Source organism: Lepisosteus oculatus, chromosome 24 (genome assembly GCF_040954835.1).
Source record: "Lepisosteus oculatus isolate fLepOcu1 chromosome 24, fLepOcu1.hap2, whole genome shotgun sequence".
In the NCBI taxonomy this organism is placed as follows: Eukaryota; Metazoa; Chordata; class Actinopteri; order Semionotiformes; family Lepisosteidae; genus Lepisosteus; species Lepisosteus oculatus.
Genome location: NC_090719.1, coordinates 15862507 through 15884550, shown reverse-complemented (window position 1 = coordinate 15884550; position 22044 = coordinate 15862507). Strand labels below are relative to the sequence as shown.

Genomic DNA, 22044 nt, shown 5'->3' with positions numbered 1-22044 from the left:
TTAAATTAATTCATCATTTCAACATGCCTTTCTTGTCTGTAAATTAAAGCCATGCAGGTCTATATTAACATCTAATTAAGAGGTATTTCATATGGAAATCTGTGCTAGGCAGCAAACTGTTTTTAGTTTTTTCCTTCCAGACATTCTACAACTGATCCTAGAATCAGCCCAGTTTCCAGAGAGTTTTGACATTCTTTTGAAAGATCAAAGATACACCAAAGACAAATGCAAAAACAGCAGCAGTTTAATGTTGAAAGATTTTCCACAGGAGCCAAACATTTCTGCCTTTCATAAAATCATCTTCCTTATTTAGTGTCAGAACACATCGTATTTATTTTTTATGTATGTACATCAATTCAGATGGGGGGAAAATCATGAAACTTGAAGGAGCCTTGGGGACATGATGTCTTTTGTCAGAACATCAATGGCATCTTTTCTGCATTGACAGACGTGGTAAGCAGATTCCTTGCAACCTCTGTTTGCACAAAAGGAGTTTACAAGGCTAAGAAAAGTATTTTTAAGGATTATAGAATATAATGTTACATTTAAGAAAATTAGAACACTACTACTGTTTATTGATTCTCAAATTGCAATATTGTATTTTTGTCCATTTAATTATAACTTTGATAGATACAAAAATATGTGCAATAATTATTTCATTATACTTTAATTATTATCTAATTAAATATTACAAATATTATTATTTGATTATTTTAACAATATAGTGTTAATATACAGTATATATACAGTATTGTAATATACAGTATATGGTATATATTATATTAAATATTGCAGTATATGTTTAGTATCTATTTTGTAAATAAACTTTAATATATTTGTTATATTTTAATATAATCTAAGTATTCAAGTAATGTTTCAGCCATAATATAATTGAGTCAAATACCCCTATTATTAAACATTGAGAAGTATATGATCTCAACTTTAGGACTCTTTCTTAGAGTGAAATACATATTTCATTTGAGTCTGACAGGGTTTTTACCGTGTTGGCAGATTTCTCAAACAGGTTCCTTTCTACATGTAGCTGCACAATATTAGTTTTTGTGGCCACCTACTACTACAGAACTGGAAAATTCTACAGGTACAAGAGAAATATTTAACAACAAAAGACAATTTATATAGAAATAAAGTACCCACATGCTACTGTATTATGTCTGTGAAATTAGGTTTTTCCTGCAGTTTGACATGACTTTCTTTAGAAAGATAATTAAGCCCTCAGAGAGTCTTGATGTCTACATTACTGGGAAAAAAGGAAATCACTTCAAGAGTATTTTAAACAACAAAGTGTTCTGCCTCAGTTAAAGTGAAAAGCACAGGTATAGTCAATTAAATCATATCATCTCTAAACGGTAAAAAAAAAAATCATGACATAAATGCCTTTCAAATGAATATTATGACACTATAATAATAAATGACGATTTCCTGTGGTGAAACAGTGCAGGGTCAGCGTTACGAATGGTCTGTGGATATACAGTACAATATGCAGCATGTTCAGTTTGCAAAGGTCTGCTTGTTTTATTCTAGCACATACTGTAACAATGGACTGTGTCAAGATTCTGCAAATCTGTTACAGGGATTTCAATACATCTTCGTATCTAAAATAAAGTTATTAAGTCTCAATAAGTTAAATTTAAACTTTTTAAAAACAGTCATGAAACAGTGAAAAGTCAGTTATACTGTACATGAATGCATTTCAGAACACAAATATTCTGAAATGTGGACGACACATTTATGGCATCCTCTTTTGTAAAAAAATAATTTTATATTGTATACAGTATGTACAGCAGCATCTCTTCAAAAAGTGTTTAGAATAAGTCCTTGAGAATGTCATTTTTGACAACTAAGGCACCTTCACTCCAGCTGTTTGAAATAATAATCATTCTTGACTATTTTTTCAAAAGTTAGATATATCGAATGCAAAATCCTTTTTTTCACATTCCATCTCATGCATTCCTCCTCCACCACATCTCTGTGGAGCCTTGGAGCTGCACCGTGGCTCATTCCAAGCCTCCTCGTTCTACAACCAGGGCGCCAACCCCTGACAAGGGGGTGAAGCCAGCTCTCACCATCCCTTAATACTTCAGAAACCTCCCCAGATCTAAGTCATGGTTGGCATTAGTCCTTGTGAACTTTAAAAATCTGTTCTTAAACATCTGCTTTTTAATCATATGTAAAAATGTTCTGTACAAGTGCATATCATGATTGAAGTTTATGGCTTCTTCAAATCGTAGGAGGATAAATTCTTTCTTCTAATAAAGATCTACTTTGAGACTTGATCATAAGAAATATTTGAGTTTTGGAGCTTCATTTAAGCATTTATTACAACTAATGAGAATGCAATCGATGTGATTAATAATTAAAATTCTCAGTTGGAAATGTTCTATGCTACTAAAAGGCTCAATTATTAATGATTTATTTGCTTTGATTTTAGAAGTATGCTGGGAAATCTATTTTGTGTTTTTAAGGTGCCAGTTGAAGATATTGCATTCTGGTAATCTTGTGCAGAAAAATGTCTTCTCCATCTATGGCATGATTATACATTTTTTTCAGTTGTGATATTTCTCCTAGTTAATAATTAAAGTTTTTCTTTTTTGTGGGGATTTAAGGCATCGCTTTGGAGTGCTTCTTCTTGATTTGTGAAAAAGTGGCAGAGGCTTTCATTGACACATTTAAGGCAGTAACCTAAACTCCATGGGAACAATCCAGTAACCATGGTACCTCTGGGGTGCCAAGGAACACATGGCAGCCAGATGACATACTGTACATTCTGGAAATGAGTAAGATAATTTTTTTGTTTGCACCGCTTGTATACAAAACTATCCCAGCAAACAATGGGTGCAAGGCAGGGTACACCCTGGATGGGATGCCAGTCCATCACAGGGTAACACACAGACACTGACACACGCATACACTCACACCAGGATCAGTTTTCCCAGAAGCCAGTTAACCTACCAACATGTCTTTGGGCTGTGGGAGGAAACTGCACCATCAGGAGGAAACCCACACGAACACAATGAGAACATACAACCTCAACAAGGGGATAGAACCCCAGGAACTGCAGCCAAGGCACCAGCCCTGAGAGGCAATAATGCTCACCACTACGCCACTGTGTCTCCCACACGTGTAATATTTATAGAAGAAAATATAGAACATGGGGAGAGATTTCCTCCACAGATGGAATTGCTAAGAATTTAAAAAGCTTTATTGGGCAGATATTTTTTTAAGCTGCTATTTCAGTCTTAATAATTAATGACAGACACAAGCAATTACTGCCCTGTAAATGATACTGCAAACTGCTAGCTGAAAATCACTGCCCTTTCTATGAATTAAATCTACGTACAGTAGTACTTCATCAAAGAACATCCTAGTCAGAGTAGACTGTGTTCATTTTGTTGAAATTAATTAATTTATTAAATGCTATCAAGTTTTCAGACCACTTCTTTTTCTGTATACAACCATATATTTATTAATAAAATGGAACCAAGACTGAATACGCTCATGTTATCTTCACTCTAATTCTGTCCTGCGGGGCAACAGCTTTCTTAGGAATGTTTTTCTCTGCATGTGTTGGTTTGTGAGTCCAGGAGGTTCAAAATAGTTCTGTAATGTTAAGTTTTTTCACCTGTAAAAAGTGAAAAACAAATGTATAGTGTATCTGTAAATTAAAAAAATGGAAAATATTCATATCCTTGCATGACTGGAACATTGTATTTTGAAATGAGCAATAAGTTGACATTAAGAAACGTGTTTTCAATTAATTATTGCAGCCTTCATTTGTCAGAATATACTGACAACTGTTAAGAGAAAGATTAATATATTAGAAATAAGGTACTAATCTAGAAGGTCCAACAGGTTTAAAGAGTAAGAGGATGTCCTTTGACTTTTTATTCTTGTTGTCAACAGAGTCCTGACAGATATTAGTATAAAAGAGATAATCATAGTTCTTCTTTTACAATCTGAGTCACACAGTAAAACCACTTACATAGTAATTCAATGAGGGTAAATATAAAGGCACATACTTGTGCCTATACAGTGTGTTCAGATTTTCGAGAAATCGTGAACAAAATTTCCATACAGCCTAATAAACATATTTCAAGATGGCATTTTGTAGCAGCTTCCTTATCTTGCTCTGAAGAAGAAATTGAGCAGGTTGAAGTAAAAGGGCAGCACAAACAGAATTAATATTATCATCATAATGATTGCTTGTATTTTTATTGGAATCGAAAGCATTCCAAGGTGCTTCGCATATAAGAGGGGATCCACTTCATCTATCACTGAGGTGTAGCACATATCTGAGTAGTTGATAGCATTTAGTGCGTTTAGCATGAAACACAGCACCCCCTCACACAGGTTCAGGGAGAGAGACATTAAATGAGGTTTTAAAATTATTCACCAAATTTCTGAAATACTTCTCAGAAATTAATTTTAGGAAACTAGCTGGAACTTCCCTATATGGTATGGTATTGCCATTTCTGAATGTTGGTCAGTTCTGAGATTAAGATGTCAGATGTCTCATACCTATACTGTAAATGGTGAGGTCTGGCTTGGCTCTACATGCACACATGTTTTATCAGGTGGTTTACACGCACAGCGAATGTATGTTCAGATGATGTAAGAGGAAGAGGCACATGTTTGTACAATCTACAGCAGAAATGATAGAGAGAAAAAGTGAAAGGAAAATTTGGGTAGACATATTTCATTATACTCTTTAAGAAGCATGGAGAAATATGGTTCAGTGGCTGTATTTCCTAGAAGGAATATTACTCATTGTAACAATGAGAATCAGCTGCATCAGTTTCTATATCTATTTGCTTTGTAATAAAACAGAACTGCTGCCCTTCCAGCAAGGCTGTGTCTGCTCCATCTAGACTAATTCGTACACTCCCCCACACTTGTGAGAAGACAGACAGACTGCTCCTTGCTCCCTCTGCCAGGAGTCATGGGGTGGCAGAGCAGGATGAATCTCCTCATCTAACAAGCCTCTTATGAGCTGAACTCCGGAGCAAAGTCCTTGAATTAGCAACAGAGAAAAAAACGCAAAGCTTTCTATATACACACAAACATTAAAATATAACAACGATATTGCTGTGGATTAGCAACGTAATTATTTTAAGAAGCTTTTATCTTACTTTTATTTTAAATTAAGCCAGCTAGAAACTGCTTTTTTCTAAATTGTGGTCAATTTTAAATCTGCAAGACCTAACAACAAAAAAAGAACACAGAATAAAGGGATTAATTGTTTAATAATCAACTGGTTATAGGTTGTTTTTAAAGTAATTCGTCCTTTTGGCACTGCAAATTGACCACATCCTGCTGTCTAAATTTTTTCTGTTTAACTAACCACTAATATACTGTATCTCTTCATTAGATAAAAAGAAAACATATCAATGTGCTGTAATAACATTTCATTTTTAAATTATTTTAAAAGCTTCTAGTGTAGTCTGTAGTCTATGACATTGAAGTATTAAAATGGTAGACTGCTTTTCATAATAAGGAGATAAAATTTAAAGCCTGCAGTAATGTAAACTTTTTTTTAAAAGAATACATAAATTCTCTCCTGTATTCTGGCAATTCTTGTCTTTTATACACTAAATTCTCAAGCAAACATTACTTTTTAATCTTGCTTTAACGTAATGTTTAGTTTTCTAAGACAGTATTTGATAGAAAGAATAGAAGACAAGAATACAAATATAGAGATGTAGTTACAGATGAGCCACAGCTATAAATAATAAAGTTTACAGACAATTTTATTTTTCTTGCTGCCATATTCTCAGAAACTATCCATATGTGTAAATATATTTTGCAAACAGAATGCAGGGACTGTGGCAGAGGTTAGCTGAAGATACAATCCAAAAAATTCATAAAATATTCACCACCACGCTAAGCACGCATCTGTTTTTTTCTCTAATGAGATCACAAAACAATGAAGATGCATAAAGTCATATAAATCTTTTAGGGTGTGAACCTAAGAGGATCTATAAAGAAATAAATAATTTATTTTCATTTTTACAACAACCGGAACTCTTTTCCACCTTCTCCTTTATTCTTAACCCTCCATCTTCTCCTCCACTTCTGCCAATTTCATCCAGTCTGGATCTGGCCCTGTAATGACTTTGCCTCTTTTCTTTTCCAAAACCTCCACCGTCCTCAGGCTCTTCATAACATAATCTTTTGCCACTCATTCTCTGCCTTAAAAGTCTTTATCCTCTCCTGCTTCCCACACAAATTCTCCTCCTTTCCCCTCCCTCATACCCCTGTGTTGTGCTCCAGGATCACAGACCTTACTCTTGCATTCTTGACCCCCTAACAACTCACCTCTTCCGGGCTCCTGCTTCAGGCTTCTTCACCTCTAACACATTGCTGATCTCTTTCATTACGCAGGTCTGCATTACATCTCCCATAAAGCAGCGAAGATCCCTCATCCTTTCACAACTATTACCTTGTGGTCAATGCCTCTCCAGCTAACTGCTTTCCTTTTGCGACATTCACTGTTCGATCCTTTCCAGACTGGCTTTTGCCCCCAAAAAGTAAGAACTGGACTGCGTCTGCTCTCCTCTCTGCTACTCATTCTTTTCACTCGACTCCTGCTGCCCCCGTTTTCTATTAATCCTTTTTGACCTCCGTGTCACCATTCATGCTGTTAATCACTCTATTCTCCTGTCCACACTAACCCAGGAGTTACAGCTCACACATGAAGCTCCTCCTTCCTCACTTAATTGCACATTCCAGGTCCCTTGTCAAGGCATGCTCTCAGTTCCCAGCTCTCTATGCACTGGCGTTCTCCAGGGTTCTGTCCTAGGTCCTCACTCTACACTTGTTGCCTGGGTCCATTTATCTCTTGCCATGGCATATTTTATGACTGTTTTGCGGATGTTATGCTCAAACCTTCCTTTTCTCCACCGATACTCATCTACCATCATATTTTGCCTGTCTCACTGTCATCTCCTTCTCGTGTTTTATCAGGGTTTAAAAGTTGTGTTTATCAGCATAGACCACCTGATAATACAGTGACAAAGAATGAATGTTCAGATTATGAACGTAAGAGGAAGAGGCAGTGCTTGTATAAACTACTGCTGAGGTTTGGATGGTTAAAGTACCTCTCCAAATCTGACCTCCTTCTTCTTGGCCCTCTGTGATCCTGTCAGTCTCTTTTCCTCTTGACTGAATGGCCACACTATCCCCATCCTCTTCCACCAAGACCTTCAGTCTCACCCAGGACTCCCACTCACTCCCTCTCCTACCCCAAGCACATCTCTCCCTGTTCCCGCCCTGGTCTTTTCTCTTTTTTGCCAGTTCTCTTCCTGTACCCATTACCACTCGCTTCCCCTTACTGCACACTTCAGATTCAAAATTCTATTTTATTCTTTAGAATAATATCTCTCCCTACATTAGAAGTTGCCAACTTGTTTTATTTGTCGAGAGCTACTTCAAAGTAAAGAAATATAATAATCGATGCCTACAGTATATGTACTTTTATAAGATAAAGAACTCGTTAGGTGTCTTGCCTTAAGGAGGCTTCTTCCTGGCAACCCGGCTATGAATGCCACAGTCCTGCAAGCAAGTCTAATGCTTTGTATCCTGAAGATAGAAGCGTGTACTGGAGATCTCCAGCTGCTGTATTTATGGCTACAGTACGTCTCAAACCACTTGTTTCATAGCCTGTGATGGAAAGACACAGATTCCTGGCAGGGAGGCTACTATACCAGCAGCCTTTAATGTCTAATAGCGGAAAGTGGTCGAGTTGTTAAGATTCTTTCCCAGAACTTGTAAAGGTTAATGACCATTTGCCCAAAGGCTCCAAAGAGCTCCCTGACTAACCATAATGATACATTCTACTACCGAATTTGTTCCATATACTGTAAGTCCCTCTATTCCAGGGAAAACTTTCACAGGCTCCTGTATAGTTCTGGAGATCCAAAGAGCAGAATCTAGAATTTTGACAGATTTTTAAAAAAATATTTAAAGGAATAGTTAATAAATGCGACCCTCTCCTGGAATTCAGTTATGCATGACAAACAAATCTTTGCTCTGTACAACACTATAATGTTTACAATATAATATAAATTCTAATAAAAGTATTAGAATCTTTCAGTGAGACACAATTTCCAATCCACAATTCATATGCATCATATACAGTATGTTTTCTATTCCTATTTATTCACAAGTATTAACAAATCTGGAGAGCCCTTTATTTTATTTCTTATTGTAATTTCTCTGTATTGCAAGTTCCTCTTTAGATAAGGGTGTCTACTAGGCAAGAAAGTCAGAAAGAGCTGTAGGACGCCATCATTTGGCATTCGTCTCAAAGTCGATTACCGATGAGATATTCCAAATGAGTAGAAAAATGTAAAAAAAAGCTATTTAACTATTTTTCCACAAAACTGCAGTACAAAAACAAGCCCAAAAGAAAGAAATTACTTTACCTATTTAGCAGATCCATACAGTATGACTCCCTACCATAAGGAACTATCCTGTCAACAGCAGTTTAAGAGATTAACCAAAACATGTGCTTTGACTGCTGAACTGGGAAGGCAATGGATACTGAACCTACTGCCCTGTTAAAATCACAACACAGAGCTATTGCATTATTCACAAGACAAACAGCGTGGATTTCATTCATCTTAAACACGTATGGCTAAATGCTTTTGTATTCAAGGAATGGGCTCATTGAAATCTGCTAGCAAAAGATAAACAGCAACACCGTTGCAAAGGCAATCAAAATGCTTTTTAATAAAATACATTCCAGAGCTGAGGCCTAGCATGTTTTATTCAGCAGTTCGGGAGAAGAAATTTAAATAGATAAACCTGTCAGACAGAGTAGAAATTGTTTAGTTACTATTATAGCGAACTTGGATTTTGCTGGAATCATTCACATATCTCCCTCTTAAAAAAATCCAAATGATTAGAACCATGTTTCTGTACTGTATATCTTGTCAGTCAAGCACATCATACCAAGAAAATAGAGGTTAAAGTGATGTGTAAACTTTCACTAATGACCAGATTAAGTACTGCTATTCCATTATGTTGAAGGTCTTGTTTTACACCTTAGATTTTAATACTATGAAACTGCAAGCATGCTTGATAAAAGTCACCATACGCCTAAGCTTGATTCAAGCCACTCTAAAATAAAATAAAACACTTACAGTTGCATTACAGGAGAAAAAAAACAGTATTTTATAATGCTGAGATAATGCATACATTGTTAATAACTGGAATTATTTGAATTATTTGAAAGCAAAACTGTATTTACAGAGATGTTTAAAGGTATACACTTCACAGACTAAGTTATCAGTGAATAAACTGATTGTAAAAAGAAAATTAACAACCCTCAAGGGAATTATATTTTTTCCAAAGGCGACGTTCTTCGGATTAGACGTAAACCCGAGGTCCTGACTCTCTGTGGTCATTAAAAATCCCAAGGCGCTTGTCGAAAAGAGTAGGGGTGTACCCCGGTGTCCTGGCCAAATTTCCCATTGGCCCTTACCAATCATGGCCTCCTAATAATCCCCATCTATGAACTGGCTTCTTCACTCTGCTCTCCTCCCCACTGATAGCTGATGTGTGGTGAGCGTTCTGGTGCACTATGGCTGCCGTCGCATCATCCAGGTGGGGCTGCACATTGGTGGTGGTGAAGGGGAGTCCCCATTACCTGTAAAGCGCTTTCAGTGGAGTGTCCAGAAAAGCTCTATATAAGTGTAAGCAATTATTATTAATTATTATAATTATTATTAAATAACACAACATGAATGCTAGAGGAAGCTGGACTGCCATGTGGAAGAAAAATAATAGACCTGATCTGAATGAAAGTTGCAAAAGCCCGCGTTAATAATTCAGTACATGGATGCTTAGATTTAATTGCAGAAATCATAAATTATTGTTCATTTAGCTATGTAGAAGACTGTATGTTATCCTAGCTTTTTCTTTATGACATTTCAAAACAGATTTGAAATAGTGTGTCACAAAAAACATGTTAATATCTTCCACTTTTCCCTATGAACTTGTTAAGGGGCACAGTTGTTCTATACATTACAGAATATAGAATTACAGTCTTTATACTGTAACTGCTTCTTTTCAATATGGAAAACATTTTAATAAAGCAATAAGGTATAGGTTATTTAAAACATGCAGGGACCCTGCAATTGTTTCAGAGTTAATTAAATTCTGAATTAACTACTTTAAACATTGAAAATATTAAGAGGCAATCACATCACAGAAGGAAAATCATGTTAACGAAAATGAGCTTTGATTTACTCTGTTTGTTCATAAAAGTTTACTGTAGTAGTTCAGGTGGGGAGCTGCGTCAGCATGCGTAGGCTGCAAACGAACAAGTAATAGGTTTATTCCTGCTGAGAAGAGTAGAAAGAAAACATGTTCTAGTAGTCTGACAGCTATGAGGAAGAGGTCAGGCATACACTCATCTCATAAACTCTCCCCTTATTCACTAAAGCTTCTGTAACTTTAAAAAAAAAGCTCCCTTTCTTTCCAAGTATTAGAAGATCAAATCAAAACACAAGTAAAGCCAAGAAAATTATGGGTTCTAATTCACAAAATCAAATGAGCATGATGCATGAAATTAGCATGGGCAGTCTTTACAAGGCAAAGAGGAACACCATTGCATTCTAATGCTTTTGATGCTGTGGGCTGTAATCCCTTTCAATGCTCACTAGCACCATGCAACACTATTCTTAAACTATGCATGACTTGGAGTTTCTATAACGTTTGCATAATTCTGCAAAAGACAGAAAAAAGTAAAGCATGAAAAATACAATTCACAATTGCTTTGAGAATTGCCAGTAGATTACAGCAATTTCTGAATGTGTCAGAATTACCTCTGATTACCAGAAATTACATCTTTTTTGTGCCTCAGAGTCATTACTGGCAAGAACTGGTCTAAATTGTGAAAAAATGTTCTGTGCTGGCTTTCATGCTACAATCACATTCGCTTCCAGAGTTGGCATTCAAACCGACCCACCACTATTGTTACCCTGCTCTATTATACTGGGACTCTAAAACTGTCAGTTTAGAATCAGGAATGCAGTTTCAGAATACTGATTAAGTGACTGATCTTTTACTAATCTAGGTAACAAGCCTTGTGCCCGAAATGCAGGCAAAGACAATCCATAGAAAAAACACTGCATGTGTATATATTTCCTTTCTATTTTTTCCATTGGTTTTTAGTCACTTTTAATATAGATATTTTCCTTTACTAGCCACCCCGAATGGATTATAAACACTGCATTTTACTTTAAAGACTATATTTGCATTTATCTACAAGGTTTAGGAATTTGGGATAATGTTTACTATAGAATTTTATTTAAAATAATGTAATACATTGGGACTTATACATAAACTGTATAACATACAGGGCCACTTAATAACTCAATACATGTACAGTATAAACCAAGGCCTTAGAAATGCAGACAGAATAAGAGAGTTAGGTGCTGGAGAAAAGAGAATCACATTGTCAGCAGATTTTTTTATTATAAATCTCTGAGAAACATCAATTGATGAAAGAAAGAGAAATCAGAGGTTATGAGTAAGAGGATAAAATGTGTTTTCGACCAGAGAAAATCACGGAGTTTTGAATTGATTATCACCAGCCCTAAGGTAATATGTTTTCTAATTATAATTCTGGGTCCTGTAAGATTTTGGGATTCAGCAACAAATCTAATGAAAATGTTAGAGACAATTTCTGTTGAGTAGTATAATTTTTCCTCAGCTATCTTGATTATGGCCATATCAGTGAACACTTCTTTTTCAGCTTACCTACTTCAGACAACATAGACGTTATGGTAGCTAATTGTGGTTACTGTAATTCCAAAGTAAAAACCTAAGAACGTAAAAAAACAAAAAATGGTTAAAATGAGTGGAGGCCATTTGGTAGCAGGTTTGGTGGTTGGCAGTTGACTGATCCAAAGATCTCATCCAACCGTTTGTTGTAAGAAAACAAGAGACTCAGCATCAACAACAAGACTGGGTAGCTTGATCCACACAAGAAGCATTCTCCAGTTCTCACTTTTAAATGCACCTTCACAAAGTTCCCCTTATGCTCTGTTTTGTGTTTCACTGCTTATTCTGAAGAAATCCACTGGGATGAAAATGTCAGGGCTTCTGGGGATTTTTAATTCTTATAATAATAATAATAAAAAACTTTATTTTATATAATGCCTTTAAAGGTGGCTTCTCAAAGCGCTTTACAGAATGACAACAATAAATAAGAAGTAAACACCACATTGATTACAATACACATTGGGGGCTGTAAATGGTGGTACTACTGTAAGTATAGGAGCAGAGGGGTAAAGATTGGAACCAGTTAAGAAAAGGCTCTTCTAAGGAAGAAGGTTTGAGTCTGGATTTGAAGGAGTTTAGAGAAGGTGACTCTCTGATATCCTTGGGGAGAGAGTTCAGCATCACTGGGGGCATAACAGGAGAAGGCCCTGTCACCCACAGAGTGTAGATGGGCTTGGGGGATAGGCGAATTTACTAGATCTCCTATAAAGATAGGAGACCAGAATTAGAAGAGCGAAGGTTGTGAGGTGGGGAGTAGAGCAATAATAGTTCAGACAGGTACTGAGGTGGCACCCATGCAGAGCCTTATAGGGGAGTGTGAGGATTTTGACAGAATTTGACAGGAAGCCAGTGCAAGGACTCCAGGATAAGAGTAATGTGAACACTTGCACATTTGTATCAGGTATCAGGAACACTTGTATTAGGTTCCCTCTTAGTCTTCTCTGTTCAGGCCCCAGCAGGTTCATCTCAGTGCAGGATGTTCTTCTATGTCTAGAGATGTAACTTGTCACTCTTCTGGACTGATGCCACAGGGCAATATCTTTTCTTTAAAGTCGTGAAAAATCTAGATGTTTTCTAATGGACACATTTGAAGTCTGCATATTACTTTCTTTAGAGTACTACAGTTTGGCTCCTTGACTTTTCTGTTATTTTTTATATGTATCAACTCAAGTAGGAGTTGTTTGGTGAACTGCATGTGTTAAGAATGTAATAAATATTAGGTGAACCTGTACTAATATTGATCATATCCAAAAGAAACCCATCCTTTAACAGAATTAAACAATGGCAATAGCAGACAAACAAAAACCAAGGTCAAAAAGCAAATCTGTGTCTCTGTCTGCACAGGAGCACAATACATCATACAGACAATATTACAGAGTACATTAAAGAACTCAGTCAACCCTACAACAGGCCATTAGCAGCTCGTATTATTTTTGTGAAACCTACAGTATGAGATATGCAATCGCATACACAATTAGTTTTGTATCATCCTATGTAAAATCCTAATGGGAAACTTTAACATACAAACATATTTCCGTTTATATGTTATGTATTGAACCTCCAGCACAACTCACTTATGTGTCTTACATAAAAGGGTAAGTTAGTGAGTGAAATCAATGTTTAAGAGGATATTCAAGAATATTTCAGACAGGCTTTACATGACAATGGCACTATAATTCAAACATAAAAAAATAAGAATGCTAAAGATCTTGGGTGCCGCAAACATCAAGGTCAAAACTGTTAATGCTAAGCTGATGGAAATCGACGAGGCTAATAATTTGAAAACAAACGCCAGGATGCTTAGGAGGGTCTGACGCTTACAGTAAGAGCTGTGCTGAAGGAACTTTAGCACAGCAAAGTCTTTGCAGAGTAGGATTTCAGAGGTACTGTAAAAGAAATAGGGGTTTCTTTCTACATGCAGTCGGTGTTCAGGTGGGGATACCTGGTAGAGGATTTATAATTTCATCAGGACAGCTATTTAACAGCTATAAGAGCCGATGAGCTATGTCTTTATACAGAACAAACAGCAGGCCATTGTTGACCATGTTCAGAACTGGTAAATAACATTAGTCCCAGATCTATACATTTAGAAACCAATAAATGATAACTGTTACACCATTACATTTGTACCATAAGAGTAGCATAGTGGCTCAGTGGTTAGCTTTGCTGGGGCTGGGGTCCTCTTCAATTCTTGGTGTGCTATCTGTGTAGTCTGTAAGTTCTCCGCATTTCACATGGGTTTTCACTGGGTGCTCTGGTTTCCTCCCAGAGTCCAAGACAGACTGGTAGATAAATTGTCTACTGAGAAAACGTGCTCTGGTGCGAGTGTGTGTGCCCTGTGATGGACCAGCGTCCTGTCCAGGGTGTGCCTTGCCTGTTACTTGCCAGTGTATGCTCCCGTTCCCCTGTGACCCTGTATTTCATGAAGCCTTCAGAAATTGGTGGATGGATTGTAATCTGGGTTTTAGTTTGATTTTAAATATTCTGTATTTTCCTGCTCTGATAAAAACTTGAATCACAATTTTTATCTCATATGAAAGAATGTTAGGCAGTCCTCTGATCTTAGCATTTTTTGGAATTAATCCCTTTTATTTTTTTTCTCTGCATTTGACCAAAACGTACTTTCTTTTCACTACAATTTCCCTACCATTGTTTTATAATACTTTGAAGTTTCATTTAATATGCAATTTTAATATTTCCATAGTAACATTTGATACAGCTTTGTGACACTGATCTTTTCTATATTTACTGAGGTAAGTCATGGTACTGTCACCATTGTGACTAGCATTGTACTAACGGGCAATAAAATCATAGTTTCCTAGGTATCTCCATTTCTTCTTCCATTGCGGGTAGATTATTGGCATTACATTGTGAATTATTGCTTCTCACGTATGCACTTAACCTGAGAAACTGAGTCTTACAATATGCTTTTTTTCCGTTAGTCCTCAAACAAACAAAACCAAAAAAAGGCAGATGAGTTCATTACGTGACCTGAGGTGTAATCTACAGTCTTTGTTGTCCGCATTAATTATGCAAGCTGTTGAGAGATTTAGTGATTTATCGCCTTGGTGCGAACAAATAGAAGGCTTCTGCATGTGCAGAAAATGCCTGACTTCAAAAGCTGCACTGCTGGACGGCCTTTACTCACTGACCTCCCACCACAGAAGACCTGAGGCAGAATCAGAACTCTCATCGTTATCTTAGACAGCGTGCACATTCTGCAAAAGTGTGAAGGAAAATGTCTCGAGCCTCCTAACGCCTTTGTTATTTTCATATGTGTCAAATAAGAAGACATGTAATGTGACATTAAAAGAAAAGCTTGTGTCTCCCATGTTTCCTGCCATATGTTTCCTTCTTCATGGGTTTATTTTATGACTTTGTTGTTCCAGCACCTAATACAGAGTACAGTACATTCTTCTCTTGTAGATTCATGTGTTTTTAATGAAGAGCTCCAGCAGTTCACAGAAGTCTGGGCACTTAAATCTTAGATAAGTTTTTCTATCTTCAGTAAAGAGCTCCTTGGGATAATTAGGAACAATCACATTAGATATGCAGATCGATAAGAAATAACACAATGCAAGGCATGCTTCCATGTCATGAATTAATTGCTATCCAGGAATTTCTTGTGGGTAGGCATACCGTCCTCTGAGATTACCATTATTAGCATTTTTCTTATGACATATTGATACCATCATCCTCAGCACAATTAGCTTTGCATTCAAATTACTGTACTGTTAAGCTTTCCTTGCTCAGTAAATTATTATGTGAAAGCTCGATTGAGAGTGAAAGAAAAAAAGGATAGAACTGTATTGATTTTTCCTGTTACTGGCACTGGCAGACCACCTTTGACACTGGCTTGTGAGAATTACAGATAACGTGAAGTGGTCAATATCATTATATAGCTGATATTCTGCTGATATGTTACGGTCAGGGAATCTAGTGTAGATATCAAGTGACTGAGGGAAAGGTATACAAAGTTGGTGGGCAAAGTGTTGAGGTCAGATTATAGACATTGAAGTGGGTCCTTATTTCTGCTGTGGATCTAGTTTCTTGATTACATTGAAGGTTGCTTGCAGTACCACATTTACTTGTCAGATGTACAAATTAATATACTTTAGACAATATTTACGATCTTTATTCAGTAAAATGCCACAATTTACAGCACTTGACCATTTAAATGCATATTAAATGCCTTTTGAAAGCAGTCTTTGCTTTGAAAGCCTGACTTCTAGTGGAAAAACAGTGTATTTACATTTTACTGGGTTATTGAGAAGAAGCTACAGTTAATGAGTGAAAATAAGAAAATGGGAAAGCATAGTATTACCTTTCAAACTATAATTTTGATTGATCGTATCAACAAATAAACAGTATTTGTCAATATACATTTATATTTATGAATTCTCCAAAATTTTGAAGTATCTCTCCTTTTCTAAAAAATAACACAATGTAACAAGATTGAAAAGAGAATTTTTGAACTGCCAAATATGGACTAAATATGAGTACTGTAGGTTAGCATCCAAAAATACTTTATATGAAAGGTTCCAACTTTAAATTAGTTGTTTTATTGTATTAGACAATAAAACACGTGTGATGAAAAAACGTGTGATGAACGCTGCAGTAGATCAACCAGTCATTTTCTAGGAGAGGAGAGAGCATAGGCATGGAAGAGACTATGATGTCAACTTATGTCACTTGTATTTGAAAAAGAGAGAAGTTTGCAAAACCGGTGTTCTAGGAAAGTTATTTTTCTACTTCAACAAAATAAGAGAAATCACTAAGATTTACAATATAAGCTTAGTAATTGAGATTTTATTATAAAATGCAGTTTACTTAAAATAAAATTCTCCCCACAGAATTCAGTATAAGCAAATAGATAAGGGCAGATTTAACCGTGTGCGTGGGTGAGTCAGAGTGTATAGGGAGCAGCACTGTGATTTTCCAAAAGGTTGGTGTTCGGCTTCATACATGTACAGTATGTATAGACTGATATTTACTGGACATATGGGAAAAATGAAATATACTCGGACCTAGCATGTGCAGGTTTACATTTTAAACAGTTTATTTTAAGACTGATCAAAATAATTAAATCTAATTCAGTTATGTAGTCACATATTTGTTAATTCACAATTGTATATAGAATTATTGTTTATATTTATATTTCAATTTATATTTATACAGGAATCATTTAAGTCATTTTAATCTGTTTGTTTAATATAAAGCACTGTATGAAAACATAATGAGAAGATCCTGATTAACAGATAGCGTGTCTTGTGCTTGACAAAAGGATGGGAGTTAGGGGGTTACTTTTTCATACTTCAAAATTTTAAATATTAATCTTAATAAGAAAACTCAACTCAGATGCCAAGAAAATGTCAAAAACAAGATAAATGAATGATTTGCCAATAAAATATGGTGTTTAGAAGCACAACACAAGTTGTACTGGTATCCAGTTTTTAAGATCACTTTATTAGTCATATATAATTTCTTATATTAGGAATTTGTCATTCCTAATCTAATCTAATTCATAATCTAATTTTATGCAAAAGAGAGATGTTAAATCACTTGAAATATGTATTGATATTTCTAAATGTTTAGAACACCTACAGTATTTCTCTTTCCAAGCAATGCACTGTGAAGGTACAGGATTTTATTATGTTTGCAAAAGGCTCAATTGTCTGTAAAGTGTTATGATGGCATTACAGGAAGTGTAATATGGTTACAATTAAAATTTGTAAGATTAACATTAAAAAAACATTTTAGATCTAATACTTAGGATATAAATTGTTTACTTTTTATGGAAGTCCAATAAGGTATTTAGTTTTCGTGTCAGAGTTCAATTGGTGATGGACAATTCTGCAGGCATTGCTGCAGGCCCATGAGTTCAAATAAGTTTCTTGGGTCCTTATTTAAAGTATGGGCAGTTGATCCCATGCTTAAGGATTACATACTAAAAAATAAGACTTATCCAGTCACCAAACCCATTTTGTGTCTCTCCATCTCTCAGGACACTGTTTCTGTAAGGCTGTGGTTGAAGCCCTACATCGTGCTGACAAGAAAGTAATGGGCATACTGAGAAAGTAGCAGCTGAGGCCAGTCAAAGCTTTTTTTATTGCTTTAAAGACATTTTATAAAAGGAAGCAGACAATGGCCATGTTAGCAGAACACTGTACTGTCGCAGCACAACCATAGTACCCTTTCTCTTGTTGAGAGACACTCAGTCTATTTGGACTGATCCACATTGGCAGACATGTCATTTTGCATCAGCCATTCTTAAAAACATGGTAGCTTCAATTGCTTTGGCTGAGACAGACGGAGATTTTTTTTCTCCCTTAATCACACTTGGATGAAGGAAGACCCACCCAATTTTCGGCAAAGAGCTCAATTATGTGACTGCAAATTCACCAACTGTCACAGACAACAGTGAAATGAAATGGATAAACACTGCAATTTGGTGTCCCTTTTATGAGTTCTGAGTAATAATGTTTGCCGGGGAGATAAAGTGCTTTTTAATACTATAACATACAGTGCCACTTTTGTTAGTTTCCTCTGCCAAATTGCTGCTATCCTTTCTTTTGTGCTAAGCCATTCTTGTACTATATTGGGTCAAACTGGAAATGCTTCTAGTATAAGCACTGAGACACCTTCAGTTTTGCTTTCTGACTAATATGCCATATATGCCGGACAGAATGCCATAAAACAGAGTCTGGTATTGTGAATAAACAACAAGACATCACTTTGGCTTAATAATCACCATGAAACAACATGAAACAATTTACAATGCCTCAGCATACATTTGCGCAGAACAGCTATTGAAAAGATCTCAATGACAAAAACACACACTAAACAACATCTTTCTGTTCTGGCGGGAGATTAAATTATTTTTTTAACATGTGGGATGGGGTTAGGGAGGCAGGTCACACCATGGTTAACACTGATGCCTTGTAGCTCTGGGGCATTGGACTCAATTCCAGATCTGGGGTTCTATCTACACAGAGCTTGTACGTTCTTCCTGTGTTCTGGTTTCCTCCCACAGTCCAAAGACACGCCGGTAGGTTAATTGACTTTTGGGAAAACTGGCCCTAGTTGAACGTGTGCGTTGTTGTCTGTGTGCCCTGTGATGGACTGACGTCCTGTCCAGGGTGTATCCTGCCTTGTGGCCTTTGCTTGCTGGTATGGGCTCTGGCTCCCCCACAACTATGAATTGGAAGAGGCGGTTAAACAATGGATGGATGAGAAAGGGGAAAAAACGTGTGATGAACGCTGCAGTAGATCAACCAGTCATTTTCTAGGAGAGGAGAGAGCATACAACCTCTGTGCACACAGCACCCTAGGTCTGGAATTGAACACAGGGCCTCAGCGCTGTGAGGCAGTAATGCTGACCATGTACCACTGTGCGGCCCTGGAGTACGTACAGATCCAGCCATTCAGAAGGCACGACGAATAATGGAGTTCAACACGATATACTGTACATGGCACATTCCAACACATTTTTAACATTCTTTTGCAGGACTGCACTACTTTGGTAAACCACCAGGTGGTGTTGTAAAATCTTAATGTGGAGTGTGGAAGTCTTTGGCTCCGCACCGCCAAGCACGAAGCACTCCCTCCAGTGCTACATCATACAATTAAGCTGAAATAGGTGATAAGCACCACAGGTGCAACTTGCTGTTGTTCTTGCCTACTTCAAACAACTTTTTCTAACATCTCCAAATAATTTTTAAAAACTACTAATATAATAGAATAAGTAGGGCAGCAAAAAAAAAAGTATAAAAGAGCGTCTTTAAATTTCCTTGCTCTTTCAGAGAATCCTGATGATTGCTGATCTGGGGGTTCATTCATATTATTAATCATTAATCTTATTTTAATATTTGACAAACTGTGATAAAAACATTTATGATTGTATGTGCAAATTCTATGCTATAGCCAGAATTCCTCACTGCATCACTAATGTCTGTGTTGTTGTAATAATAAATTACAAAGGCTTATTGAACACTTAGAAATATTTTCTTCACCAGTTCTTTTTAAAACATTTTTCTGTGCTCTGTCATTGTTTCAGAAAGACCCTGCTTTAAATTCACTGTTGTGAGGAAATTAAATGCACCTCTGTTGTCAGAGTTTTTGACTGTTGCTTTCTTACAGCTGTCCAAAAGCAATTTCTTTACAGCTGTCCTATTAAGTTAGAAATTCATAAGACAGAAACATAAAATTCTGCGTTATCAGCATTTTATCAGCATTTTAGTTTTCTGCGTGACCAGTAGTTCATATTCTAGGCATTCAGTTATTGAAGCAGCACAGCCGATCCAAATAAAGAAATCTGTGACACCAACAGGTATAATGTTTTAGATTTAGTTAAAAAGGTCTTATGAAACAAACAGAATCAAAGGGTTCAATTAACCTCACTCGTTAATAGTTCCATTTGAATGAAATTCAGAACACAAAAGATGGAGAGGAAAAGTTATTGAGAAACCTTGCTCTACATAATTACATTTAAACACTTCGACAAAATGTAAAATTCAAATCTATTTAGCAAATTATTTATGTCTGGATAATCTACCTCTGCTTCTTTTGGACTGCAGACTGTATAGATTTTCGATCTAGATGATGTCTAATTTTACTTCACTGAGCACGTTACCTCCTTTCCTGTTCCTGCTCTGTGGCTTTAGAATGGGTGATTAAAGCATATTCAGCACAATCTGATGGATTGAGACAGACTCTTAAGGACCAGTTAGTCTTGCCTATTCTGCCCTTGATGAAAAATCTGGTTTAGCTATTAGGCAGATCCAGAAACAATGCTGATCTTTTCCTGAAGATTGCAAAGTTAAAGCAAAACTGCCTATTTATACAGGTATGGCTGAATCACTTCCAATGTTGCACCTAAGAACTAGCTACCATATGACTGGTTGTGACAGAAAATGACAAAAACAAGATCATACAGCAATCCCTAAAGCTGAAAAAGCAATATTGAAACAAAAAAATTTCAAATTAGCCATAATTTTTAGTTAGGTATTGAGAAATTAAATATTTCAATTGAATGCTGTAGTGTAGGTATTAGCTCTAAATCTTTAAATACAATTCTATGGCATCATTCAAACACCAGACTCAAGATATGTAATGTTCTGGTGGTAAAGTATTCAAGCTTATCTTAGTAGTCAGATCGAGCAAAGAGCAATAAGTTTGGACATCAGAGGTCCAGAGGTCTTCAGACTGTGTCATAAGAATGTGTCTAAATCAGTTCTATGCACTGTACCTACCAAGCCAGTGTTCGCCAGTTATTTTCCCAAACCCCTCTCTGTAGGAATCCCAGCCCTTGAAAAAGTTGACAGAACCATCCTCACGACGCTGGAAAACCTAAAAGCAACAAACAAATAGAAAAAAAGGTAATAACATCAACTCCAATGTGAGTTTTTCAGACTATTTTCAGTGCTAAAAAACAAAGAGCTGTCAAAATCAAACACTGCTTTGTCCCACCAATGACATCTCTTTAAAAATGAGAAACAACATGTATTTTTCTTTTGATGCCTACATCTAGTTGGAATCTGCAGTTTTTTTTAAATCAAACTGAGCTCGTTGGTACCTCATTTCAAGATGCATCTTCATTCACGGTCAAGTCTCATTCTTTTCAAATGTGAGCCAAACAAACAATGTACTATACTCCATACTACAGCATTGGGCAGCTCTCTGGGAATCTGACAGCCTAACTAACCATGTGAGTCCCTAAAACCCATTTTATCTCGATTGCTGCAGCCTTTTCCTCCTTTATTTTAATTACAAGAATGTACATATTACCGGACTTCATTATAGGATTATCAGTGGTAATAATTACCATTTTTAATTAATTAAATGTTTTTGAGGTTTGAACCCAGGTGGTCTGACACATAAACTATTGTATTTAACTGCTACAGAATAACACCAACCCGGCAAAAAGTGAGTAACTGGTGAGTTAACAGATGTGTTTAAATAATCATATATTACAAGATTGGAAGTTGACTTTTGAAATGACCATAAGAAGTGTCTTATCACATGTTTTCAGTTGTCTCCTTTTTTATTACCCCCATCAGCCTGCTGACAATGTTCACTGTATTATAAGTGCGAACTACCTTAGTAAAGAATACTCGAATAAAGATATCTCACACATGTTTTGGCAAGATGTGATTCCTTTTTTGTGCTAAAAAATAAAAAAGGTGCTGTCAGAACAATTTTCTGCTTTCAAAGGGCAGTTACCCTAGTGTGACAGCT

At 36.3% G+C, this 22044-nt stretch overlaps 1 protein-coding gene across 5 annotated transcripts in view; it reads right to left on the bottom strand.

The window, feature by feature from the left end:
* Positions 1-22044, bottom strand: part of fibcd1b (fibrinogen C domain containing 1b) — a 231152-nt gene that overhangs the window by 20522 nt on the left and 188586 nt on the right. For all 5 annotated transcript variants that reach the window (XM_069183545.1, XM_069183544.1, XM_015367252.2 and 2 more), the window contains one exon: positions 21060-21156. In XM_069183545.1, coding sequence (XP_069039646.1) covers positions 21060-21156 — 97 coding nt within the window. The remainder of the gene's footprint in view (positions 1-21059; positions 21157-22044) is intronic.